The sequence below is a fragment of the Panicum virgatum genome, chromosome 3K (genome assembly GCF_016808335.1).
Source record: "Panicum virgatum strain AP13 chromosome 3K, P.virgatum_v5, whole genome shotgun sequence".
Taxonomy (NCBI): Eukaryota; Viridiplantae; Streptophyta; class Magnoliopsida; order Poales; family Poaceae; genus Panicum; species Panicum virgatum.
Window position 1 is genome coordinate 705,917 of NC_053138.1, and position 12,559 is coordinate 718,475.

At 47.1% G+C, this 12,559-nt stretch overlaps 1 protein-coding gene across 1 annotated transcript; it reads right to left on the reverse strand.

Annotated features, from left to right (window-relative positions):
• Positions 1-488: 488 nt before the first annotated feature.
• Positions 489-4,621, reverse strand: LOC120696558 (BTB/POZ domain-containing protein At3g08570-like). Its single transcript, XM_039979509.1, has 4 exons — positions 4,301-4,621; positions 3,476-3,542; positions 1,762-2,907; positions 489-1,320 (listed from the first exon to the last, which is right to left on the reverse strand). The coding sequence occupies exons 1-4, from the start codon at positions 4,384-4,386 to the stop codon at positions 772-774; spliced, it is 1,848 nt and encodes a 615-aa protein (XP_039835443.1). The 5' UTR covers positions 4,387-4,621; the 3' UTR covers positions 489-771.
• Between the last annotated feature and the right edge of the window lie 7,938 nt (positions 4,622-12,559).

Consider the following 12,559-nt stretch of genomic DNA (forward strand, 5'->3'; position numbering starts at 1 on the left):
ACCTCTTGATCCTTGAGGTGATTCCAATAATTTAAGCTGCGAACTGATCTATTTCCTTGTGGTTACAATATGAGGGGAAGCACGTTGGTGGTGAGCTGAGTACAATTGAGCAGAAATGTTTTATACTCTCTACTGCAAGTAACTTATGAATTGAATGAAAAAACGTTTCCACATCTGATTGGCCGAGGAATGTTCATGAAAAGGATGAGCACCGATCAGATATTTTGGTCACTAATAGTTCTATCTTGTTGGTAGAAAACAGACCGTTACTGACTTTCACTCTGACCCTCACAACACCTGCCTTTTATGGTTCTCCTGGATTTCACTTCACTCAAGTCTAACCACTCTCGTCCTCTGATGCCATCATTGTTACCATGAGACGTGTCTTAGTTCTCGCTTTCGTCTCCGTGAGCCCTTATTTAAAGCAAATCCATTCCCTGAGTGCCGAGCAAAACTGAAAAATGAGAGGCAAAGTTTGCAATCCTGCATTCGGGCAAAGGGAGCCTCACCAAAAATAAGCATACTCTACTCTCATATACTAGACTACTAGTAGTATTACGTACAGTCAGGTATGAAGATGCGTACAGGTACGGTTGTTGGTGTCTACATATTCATGATCCTGCATTCCCGCTAAAATCTCGCTCACAAGCAATTAAGCAAAGCTTGTGGCAAGCACAGCTATCTTCATCTGCTCCTCCATCCTATCCTATGAGTGATGAACTGAACGCGCAGGCATGCATCCTCCCCAGCCCGCCACTGTTATCCGGAGTATCAGTGTTGATTCCAATAAGCTTCAGACGCCTTGTGCCGCCTCCGGTTCTTCCCCTCCGACCCCTGCGAGCTCTTCTTCCTCCTCTTCTCCGGCCCGCCAAACATGCTTATCCGCCCGAACCCCCTCGACAGAGACGCCAGGAACGCCCGCCCGTGCTCCCCGGCCCGCCCCTCCCCGCCGCGCATCCCCTGCTGCTTCATGAGCCCCTGCTCCCGCTCCAGCTCCGTCAGCCGCACCCGCATCCGTGAGATCTCCAGCTTCAGCTCCCGGTTCTCCCGCCGCAGCGACGCGTAGTTGTCGCGCTGCGGGGACACGCACGAGCTCGGCACGCCGCTGCTGCACATGAACCGCTGCGACAGCCCGCCGGAGCCGCCGCCCGAGAAGGAGGACTTCAGCCGCAGCTGCTCGAAGTAGAGCACGCGCACCACCATCTGGATCGGGAGGCGGTCATTCTGCGCCGCGTGGCTCGACGCGTCCGGTGACAGCTTCTGGCAGTCGATCAGCTTGCACAGCTTCTTGCATTCTGATTCTGTCAGGGATGGGTGTGCCTGATCATGAATAATAAACACAGGATACATCTGGTCAGACATAAAGAATTAAAGATTGGCCGGCCACATTTTTTTTAAATCAGGCACAGAGAGAGCAATGCCCAGTGATGATCAGCTAAATATATTCACTTTGGTCATATAAAAAACACATTTTTCTTTTTCATCTATGATACTAGCTTTTTTTCTAATGCAGTTTATCTTCAGACTTCAAGATTGATTCAGGCATTCAGCAAGTTTTAATCAGCTAGAGTTTATTCTATTTGATTGCACACATACATTTTCATCAAGAGTGAATAATTTTGTCTATACGAACATGGTAGTATTGGAGTACTTAGATGGGAAACCTGTCTACTAACAATATGGAATTCGTTGCCACTGAATCAAATATATGTATATTAAACCTCTGCATTTTCTGAAACAGCCAAATCTAGTGCACATTACCTTCAAGTATATGTCAATGGCACGGTAGAGTCCGTCGTCAACAATGCGTGCATAATCTGGCAATAGTTCAATAAGCGCCATGAACTTCTGCAGTTTCAGATATGGATCTGGTGCTATCTCTGCTAGATAACCATCCATCAGCCTTCCAACCTTCAGGACCGAACTGTGGCTTGGAGATTTTAGTCCTTCAGAATCATATCCACAAGGTGACAACTCTCCTGAATCATCTTCATCAATCCTTTGCAAGAAGTTTACCAATATGCGATGGACAGTGTCAACGTCAAACATTGAGTCACTTGTTTGAGTGGAGGGGATCAGAAGATCATCTAGTGATGCCATCTCAAGCTGTAGACCAATCCTTTTCTCGACTTCGATTCTACAATCTAGACTTGCATCAACTTCAATTGCCATCCTTAGCATGCCAAACAAGAAGGACAAAGTAACCGTCGTAATATTTTCAGTCGCCAACAGATTGATGAGTGTTTCAACAACCATTCTCTGATCGTCTCCCACAAAGGGACCTGAGTCCCATACATGGCGTCTTTCAACACCTTTTAGAGATGTTTGGGCATAGTGCGTAATAGAAGTGCCAATACTCTCTGGCCTCACCCCAGTTTTCCTCATTGCAGAAATCACACGCCGATAGTGGTCGATTCTCAGTGCAGAAAGGTCTTCAACCCACCAATCCTGGGAGTGCATATGCAACTTTCCAGATCCCACATGACATTCCAAGTGCGCCAAGCCCGAAACTAGCTGTTCCTTGCTTGCATTCATCGCAATTGCATCAACACACCTGTCTACAAGACCGACTTCCTCCACTGATGGGTCCAATCCATCACATTTACAAAGAACTTCCAGGGATTTATCAAGGTTCTTGAGCACAATCTCGTTTAAGTATGTCTCTGTCCTGAAAATGAGGTTCTCCTCTTGATAGTCCTCTGTCATTTCCAAGTACTCTGCAACGCATCGGAGATGGGCCACATTTGCCGTGGTTATCTCAAAATTGCTACCATAACAAAACTTAGCAGCAAGTTCGAATGCAAAAGCTCCCCCTGGTACATTTACAAGCTCCAGCTTTAAGAGATCTGGATCCTTTGAGTCCACTACCATTTTTCGTACTCGACCACACCGAGATACTAAAGGAAACTGCAAAACAAGTGCAGGGCAGATAAGTATGATGAAATTTATTCCAGGAAGCATAAAACTTTGCTTCAGTTTATGTAGTCTGCATGGAATATGTAGAGAGATGAATCAACAAAATTTTCATAGTTTTCCAGTAGCTCAATAAGCATCTGCATCATAACTGAAAAGAAATATAGATAAGGGTCAATCCCCTGATGTATTCGTTGATTGTTTACTTTTCAGCTATTCGAGAAAAGCTGATACTTCAACCACTAACGGCACTACAAAAGAACTCTGTCCATGTCACTAACAAAATTGCAAGAAAAAATCCCATTTGATGTCTCATTGATAACCAATGTTCATTTCAAACTGCACATTTTTTTTCAATTTATTGAACCCGTGCAATACGGAATTAAATTTGGGATTCAATTGCTAGGGAACAGAAATACAACCACCCAACTGAACAATTGTAACAATAATCTAAACAGGCTGACACTTTAAAGTACTAAATTCAAAAGAAAGAAAGACAAGACAAATGTTGTATTGAGAAGGAAACAGAAAATAAAAATAAGTAAAGCTATTGAAATGGAACCTTGTGCAGGAGAAAGGACTGTCCATCCACTGATACCGTTAAATCCTCTGCAACATCTGAAAATATCCTGCAGAACGGGCATGTTCGAAAAGTTTTAAACATCAAGATTAGTATTTCAAATGGCAATGCATAAACATCTAGTACAATGTTCATTTCCCCTTTGCCACACACTCTCCGGAACATGAGATGCTGCGGAATCAACTAATGGAAACAAATAATTCCAATCGACACTGCCTGTTCCAAAACTCTGCTTTACCAAAACTTTGTTGATGAATTTTTTTAGAAACTGCTCAGGTGGTGTAAGAAGGGATGTCCTACAGACATGAACCTAGACAATTCTTGACGTTCTAGGAAGCAGAAAAAGTATCTAATGTTTTGATTAAGACAGAGTGCCATCTGATGATCTTCAGAGGGGGGATTTTTTTTTTTTTTGACCGAGCAGTGGTGGAGCAAATGCATTTTCAGAGTAGCAGTTTGGTGCTTCCTTCCAAAACCTGCAACTGGTTCAACTTTCAATTGGTTGTGAAAGTGAAACCTGGAGATAGCATTTATTTTGCCTCCTCTTCGTACTTCCGTTCCGCCGAATGCGGCGTGTTCAAAGGAACAGCCCGTGGCGCTAGGGCGTCGTCGAAATCGGTGGAATGCAAACTTGAGCAGCCACAGCAAAAAAATTGTCAAAGGGGACAAGCCGGCTCCACAACTGGTGAGGTGATCTAAGACTACATACGAAGGCATTGCAATCTGTCCCTCCAACCAAGTATGCAAAGCCGATTGAACTCTGGAAAAGGAAGTGGGGAAAAAAGAACAAGAGATGGGAATCCTCACCTCCTATGGCTGATGGGGTTGCAGAAGCGCGGGGACGTGGTGGTGGTGGAGAAGGGAAACGCAGCGCTGTCGCTGCCCATCCCCATTGCTCCTCTACTTGGTCGTCCTCCTTGATCCGCCGCCAGACGCCTCCTCCCTCCCTAGGGATGAGGTGCGAGAGCAATGGAGGAGAAAAGGACGAGGGGAAAGAATGACGGCTGGTCGTCGGCGCGTGGCATTAACAAATTCTCAAAGAAAGAAAGCAGCAAGGTTATGACAGAGTATTCTCGTGTCTTGCTCTTGATGTGGGGGGATTGAGAGATTAGCTGAGGAGGAACAGAGAAAAGTGACTCGCCGGAGCAATAGTTGGGTGACTAGGGAACAAGGCCTGCTCCAGTGTCAGCTTGTGTGTGCTTGATTGCATTGGAGCTACTTGATCTTGTGCGGCCGTGCTCATGTAGCCACGATACTTATTGCTCGTACCTTGCAGAATTATATTGCTCATACACTTATCCAAATATCCATGGCTATATGCGATTGATGAGTAATCCAAAGAAAAATAACCTACTTGTTTTTAGAGGGTGCGATGCACAAATGAACCATACATAGTGAACTACTTGTACGCCTCACAACACTACAAATGGGTCAGCTTTCTTCCATGGTTATCCAATTTGGAATGAACAGCTTTAATTTCATAAATATTATAACAGCTTTAATTTGAAGAAACTGTTTAAATTCTCCAAAACGCTTTAGGATTAGTTATGAAAACGTAGAGTAGATAGAATAACAATGTAGTAGGTGGCAAGAAATCCATGAAGCAAGTAAAACAAAGTAGGAGTAGTATTATATTGCAGCAGCAGAGTAGCTATAGAGTGGAGTCGGGTAGAAGGCCGTCTGTCGGTGAAGAAAGGAAATGATGTTGAAGCATGCATGTTGGTTGTGCAGCGTTGCCTGGCTGCTGCTGCTGCTGCTGTCCACCGATCGAGATGGAGAGCGAGTGGACGCTGGTGCCCTTTACCACCTTTCACTTTGCCTTTCACTCATCAGCCTTGGCTTTCTTGTATTCATATGATTAAGGGCCCCATTGCCTTTGCTACAAATGCGTATTCCTTTGGTTACATACACATGGTCATTTACAAACATTGAGTTTAGCTCTTAATAAGTGAACTATATTTTGGTCTATATGATTATATTATACGCAAGGTGACCTTTGGTAAGAGGGAGGCCCTGCTAGCTAGCTACTACTAGAGCAATCCAGTATCCAGAGGAATTCAGTGCCCGACGAGCCATCCGCCCATCCCGTTGTGAAGCAAGGAGCAACGTAACATATGATCGCAGGACCCGCGCAGTGGCCAGGCACGGAACTCGAGAAAAGTTACCGAGCTCTGACCTTTTTTTCCCCTCCTTGGCCGGGTCCCCCAACGTGTCTTCATTCTTCAAAGGATTTCACGCGCGCGGATTTTTGCTGTTCATTCTTTGCATGCGATGCAAGTAGCTCCCAAAACCGCTGTTTCTTCTCTTCTGACAATGACATTTCCATCCATCCTCGCAAAAAAAAAACAATGACACGTCTTTTGCAAGTTAGCAGTAGGTGACACCTGATCAGCATTCTTTTATTATTTATAAAATAAAATGCTGAAATAGTTCCCGAAAAATTGCCGAGCCCAAAGGACAACCACAAGGCCAACCAGCAGCAACAGAGCACGGCGTTTTTTTATTTTTTATTTTCGTTTTTTACAAAAATATATTTTTGTTTTCAAAATTTACAGAAATATACCCCGGCCGCCCCGCTGCCGGGCGGCCGGGACCTGGCCGCCCTGCTGCGGGGCGGCAGGGGCTGCAGAAAAGCCCCTGGAGGACCGGTCGCCCGACAGCTGGGCGGCCGCCTCCCGCCCCCCTATATAAGGGGTTGGCTGCCCCCCACCCCTCATTTGCCTCACTAAAAATCCAGAAAAAAAAGAGAGGGAGGGAGGGAGAGGAGAGGTGAGGGAGAGGCAAAGCGGTGAAGCCCTGTTGGATTTTCAAGCCGGCGATTGCAGGTAACCAAAATTTTCTACACTTTATAAATAGATTATGTTATAATTATTTTTATTGACACATTAGATTAGCAATCAGTTTAATTATTATTAGGAGTGATTAGTGGCACATTAGCAATTATTTAATTAATGTTAGTAGTGATTAGTGTTAGATTAAAGATTTAGGTTCGGTTATGTATGGATATGTATTTGAACCAGATGGTAGCATGTAACAATATAATTTTATTATGTATGTGTGTAGTTGAACCAGATGGTAGCATGTAACAATATAATTTCGTTATGTATGGACATATAGTGTTGTACGATGGTACTATTTAATTTAGATGTGTGTGATTGTATTGCATTGTTTTTGATCTTACATGGTAGGTATGCCGGGGTTACTCCTGCGTTGCTGGACCCAACAATAGACTCGGGTCACCTGTCCTTTCTTGCTGTGGTTCAGCACCAACAACTCAACGTGCTGCGTCCACGTCCACTTGCAGAGTTGATTCCTGTAGACCCACGATGGCTGCCCAGGTGATATATCGTTTATTTTCTGTTTTCGTCCGTTATACATTTCGTTATATAATGTACTAACGTTTGTGCACTATACGATGCAGGCTGAGCGAGGCATGTCTTCTTACTATGGCTCGTCTTACTGAGAGTGCCTTGATGAAGCTAGACAGGTCTCTACTTTCAGCTCTCGTTGATAGATGGAGACCTGAGACACACACGTTCCATCTCCATTGTGGGGAGATGGCACTGACCCTGCAGGACGTTGCGATGCTGCTTGGCCTTCCTATCATCCGGGACGCTGTCGGGCCCCGCGTGGTACCTTCTACGTGGCTGGAGGACCTTGTGCAATATTTTGCAGGTGTTGCCACCACGATTGATCCTGAAGACTTCAATGAGCACCCACAGTCGAAAGGCCCTTCGAAGTCATGGCTCCTACAGTTCCAGGTACAACTTCCTACAAAATGATGTGTTGATGCATTTTATAGCTTTGAAATACCTCATATGTTTCTTATTCTCAATGTTTGTACTTTATTGCAGCCAGACCTGTTGGCAGCCGATGCTGATGACTACAGCGTGACTAGATCACTCGAGGCATACCTGTTGTGGTTGTTTGGGTACATTATGTTCAACAACTCACATGGCCACTTTGTGGATAGGGTGCTTGTGTCCTACGCACAGGAGATCGCCGATGCAGATGAGGATGCCATACCCTTATATAGTTGGGGTTCAGCGGTTCTTGCATGCACATATCGTGGACTCTGCAAGGCATCACGGTAGAATGATAGCAATGCTGTCCTAACGGGGTGCCCAATTCTACGATGAGCATGCCGGCGCAACTCGAGGCTTGGACCACTCAACGTGATAGAGCCCGAGGCATTCTTTAGGCCTTTGGTACGCGGACGGAGTACGAGGATTTCTACGGATCGTCGCAAGCGTCCACGCCGGTTCCTTGTGGTGCCTCAGTGCCGCAGCCTCCCCCATACCACCAACAGTACGAAGGTATGGTGTGATATTTACTGATCCGTATGTTTGTAGGCAATATTTAAGTACGACTCCACACAGGGTACAGGTACCCCGGTCCTCAGCCCTATGGAGGGTCAGGTGCCTCGCAAGGGGCTCTGTTTCAAGGAACCCAGTTTACCTCTATGACACCAGCTGCAGGGACTTTAGTTAAATATGTGGTGCATAATTTTATTTGCTTATGCTTTATGGTTGAAGGCTCATACATGACTATTTACACTCAGGATCACAACAGTTCACTGGAGCGGGGCCTTCTTCGTATCACCCTATGCCGCCACCAGGAGGATATCAAGGAGTTTATTCCTATCCACCACCACCACCATCTCCAACACAGGTACTGTAGCAGCACCGTCTAAATTAAACCGGCTTAAGTGCACTAACCATCATCTTAATACTTAATCAAGTTATTGTGCACTTAAAACGGTGTAATCTGACTGGCTGTCAGGTAAATTCCGATTAAACTAATGTACTCCAGGATCACAATTGCACTAGTAGACCCGTACAAAGACGAGCACAGGTGATACAAGCATACAACAAAACCAAATTAATTTACAACACTGAGTTTTACAGATAAGTTCGATATATCAAATACGGTGTTTTTAAAAGTACAGCGGAAGTTTAAAATGGGGTTTCAAATACAATACGGCAGAAGCAAACGACGATACAAGGTGAACTCCACATCCTGCCCACCGATGTGATGCCGATCTGCCCGACCTTCACGGAGAAGACGGGACCCACTCGACAGTCCACCCAGGAGGAAGTGGTTGTCCAATCCAGGACGCATAGACCTCTTCGAAGTCAGCGGAGACACAACCTGCTCAAAGGGGTTACAACAACAACCCTGAGTATACTAATACTCAGTAAGTCTTACCCGACTATGGTATATACTTAGCCGACTCCTAGACATGCAAAGCTGTTTGGCTCTGGAGTTGTTTTGCTGAAAAGCTACTAATAGTGGATCCTTACTTTCAGTATTTTAGCTTAAGTTTATTATACAAATACCGACTAGATTTGCCTGTACATCTAGAGCACGCATGGTTGATCACATTATCTTTTCTGAATACCACAGCCATATCTCATATTCTCAACTTTCCATTTCCAATTCCATCATTTACTACGATGTGACAGAGAGATCAAGGTTCTCATATCCGTGAGTCACGGCGAATCGATTCGATTTAACCTTGCAAGGTAGACCTAACCAACACGACACATATAAGCCCCGTCGGGCCACACGCATCAACTGTTTCCATCGTTACCACGACATCTGAATCGCGCCTGCTAAAACCCAGGTGTTGGACCCCTCACGGTGAACTCCCAGAGAACCCGAAGGTGGCATCCATCCAACACCCGCCAACTCCCACGCCCAGCGTAGCTGGTAGGGATTCAAAATATCGTTGTAAAGCGGTACACAACTTACCGGTTTCGACTACCTCCTACTTCCGGCATGTGGTTAGTACTATTCAATCCTCGATCAGTAGTGCCAACAACGGTACGGTCCTCAATCGACACAGGCGGAGACTCACTTTCCATACCTTCCATACCCATAACCAAATTCATCTCTGCCCGGTCTCCATTTTTCCTTTCTTTCCCAATGATTCATTCTCTAGCAACCCTTTCATAAGTAACAAGGACCTATATCTCGCGAGTGACAGGAATCACTCGACTTCTACCGAATCCTGATTTAAGCATTGCAGTACTAACGACCTGTACACTAGTAGAGACTCATAGGTACCTAGGGAGAGATATGCATACTAGGGTTTCATTCAACTCCTAGAAAACTTAATGCACAATATTTAAATAATAACATTGAATACTGAAAGTAGGGGTTATGCTCCGGGGCTTGCCTTGCAAGTCAGCAGGGTTAGTGACTTCTTCGGGAGATTGATCAATGACTTCTCCTGGCTGCGGTTCTCCTACGGAAGGCTCCTGGACCGGTTCGGCAATAAGCTCGTAGGCGACTTCGGTTTCAGCATCTATACGAATAAGAATATGCCATGCATGAACCTCGTGAAACGATGCAATGAAATGCAACACACGCAATTAAAAGCATAGGCATGACCGATAAACAACACTCTCAAAACTACGGTCTAAGGAATGGTGTAGTGCTGAGATGGGGTTTCGGTTGCTAATTCCTTTTAGCCTGAAGTGTCTCCCTCAAAGAAGACTGGAGTTGCCCTTGCTCAAATCAAGCTCAACTCTGAGGTAGATAATAAGTGTTCTAAACCTCAGCGGCGATTAAACAAGCCTAAGCAAAACCACCTAGCAAAACGGTGTGAACTACCCATTACAAGAGTCTAACAGATAGAATATGAAATTACGAAGCTATTGCAACAGGTTTTGCCTTTTTAGCATTTTTCTAGGATTTTCTACGAATTTTGGAAGATTTCAGCCAAAATAAACAATAATGAAAACATTAAAGGGGGGGCTGACAGCCGGGCCCCACATGTCAGTGGGCGCCGGCCCAGCTCCCAGTTTCCACCCCCTCCCCTATTTTCGCTCGCGCCACTGCCGGCGCGCGGCTAGGCGGCTCGCGGTGGCGCTTCCCTCGCCGGCGATGGCGGGCCGGCGGCGCTGCTTGGCTGAGCCGCGGCCAGGGCGGCCGGGGAAGGCAGGGGCGGCCGGCGGCCGAGCAGGGCGCGTGTGGAGGTGGGGCAGAGGGGCGCGCACGGCCTGGCGGCGGCGCACACGGGGCAGAGGCGGCGGCGGCGGCCCGGATTCCGGTGCCGATGATCGCCGGTGGCGAGGGGATGTGGGGGAAAAGGAAAGGGAACCGAGTGCTACCTCTGGGAGGTCTTGGGTCGCGAGGAAATGACCCGAGGTGGCCTGTCCGCGGTGAGGGGCAGCCGGCGGCGGTTCTGCACGGCGGCGACGGCGCTCCGGTGTGGCTGGGCGGTGGTGGCCGGGTCGACGAGCATCAGTGGGCGATGGGGAAGCTCGCTAGCGGGTCAGTTGGGGCGGAGGAGGGTCGGACAGGGGAGCTCCATGGCGAGATAAGGGCGGCGGCGATGTGCCATGGCGGGAGCTTCGATTCCCGGCGAGGGAAGGCTCACCGGCGGTGGAGAATGGGTCTTGGAGCAAGAGGACTTCGAGCTCTACCTATCGGGGGGTCAAATCGGGGTCGGGGATGGCTGGATGGGGAAGCTCCGTGGCAAGCTCGGCGGGACGGCGACCATGGCGTGCGGCGGTGCCTCTGGGCAAGCTAGCAGGGCTGGGAAGGTCGGGTTCGGGGTGAGGGCGAGAGGGAAGAAGCGAAAACGAAATTGGCCTTGACGGGAGCTTAAGCGGTGGCCGAGACACGGGCACGGCGACGCATGGCATCACCGGCGGCGGCGTACACTGGTCTGACCGGAGCTCGCCACCGGTCTGACCGGTCACTGCCCAAAAATTCCCCAACATCTCCTGATTTGATCTTCCACTTCCCAGAACTCGATTTTTTGCATTGTAACTTGAATTTTGGCCAGAATAAAAGTTGTAGAGGAAAAGAAGAGCTACAACTTTTGTTTTGGGCAAAAGTTGATTTGAGGCTCGGATCAAGAAAAAAAACATAGTCGAACACGGCTAAAATGATGTTTAACACGCGAACTCAGTTAACGCTAATGACGCGCTTAAGCCATGATTAACGATTAAACACGGGTTTAGCGAGCACAATTAACACAGGGGTGTTACAGGTACGTACAATCATTTGTACGGAATTGCATTCACCTATTTAACATTGCTTTAAAAAAAGTTTTTTGTGATCCATAGGGTGGTCTCAAGACAACGACGAGGTCTCCTTCAACTACTTTACACGGTTGTTTGCTACGCCTGCCCAGGACGCTGATCCCAGCTTGCATACACCTCTGGCTCAGTTACGCCATCCTGCCAGAGACGTGAGGCCACCGGACCATCATAGCTATCCTACAGATCACATACACGCACAACGTAAGAGAGGTCGGCACGGTAGGGGTGGTTAGTTGTTGCCACTTGTTTATCTATTGTTATTATGGATCAGTCGTCTTGGTGTAGTCGTTGATCTTCTAAATGCACGAGACTGCGCTGATCAGTTCGAATTATGAGTTCAGAATGCTGCAAGTACGGGAACCGCCATTGGTTACAAACCAAAGGCATATTCTTTTTATTGTCTTTTATACAAATAGTATTACGACAAACCGAGAATTTTTTTTTGAATTTTTGGTGAAGCAAATGAGGGTCGGCGGTATCTGGGAGGCGGCCGCCCCGCTGCCGGGCGGCCTGGGGGCCGGCCGCCCCGCTGTCGGGCGACCGGTCCTCCAAGAGCTTTTCTGTAAAAAATTTCGCAAATTTTTGCAGAAAAACCCCTGCCACCCTGCAGCGGGGCGACTAGGTCCCGGCCGGAGTATATTCCTGTAAATTTTGAAAACGAAAATATATTTTTGTAAAAAACGAAAATATAAAATATAAAAATAAAAAAACCGCCAGCGCACGGGCCAACAGAAACCCAGTGCAGGTATTATGGCACAAGACAGCCCACCATGTTGCGGTTCAGGAGGAGGCCCACCTGATGATCGCTCTTGTTGGAGGGGAGGCAGCAGCCCAGCAGGAGTCCTGCCTTGCTCCTGTCTGCATTTGTTGAACGCTGCTGCAGAGTTCCCACTGTTTGCTCGCTTGTTGTTGCTGCAGCCCGTCCATCAGCTTATTAATCATCAGAATCAGTGGTACCTACTAGTACTTACTGGCACATCGATCGTCATCTGTGACGTCTGAAAAGCAT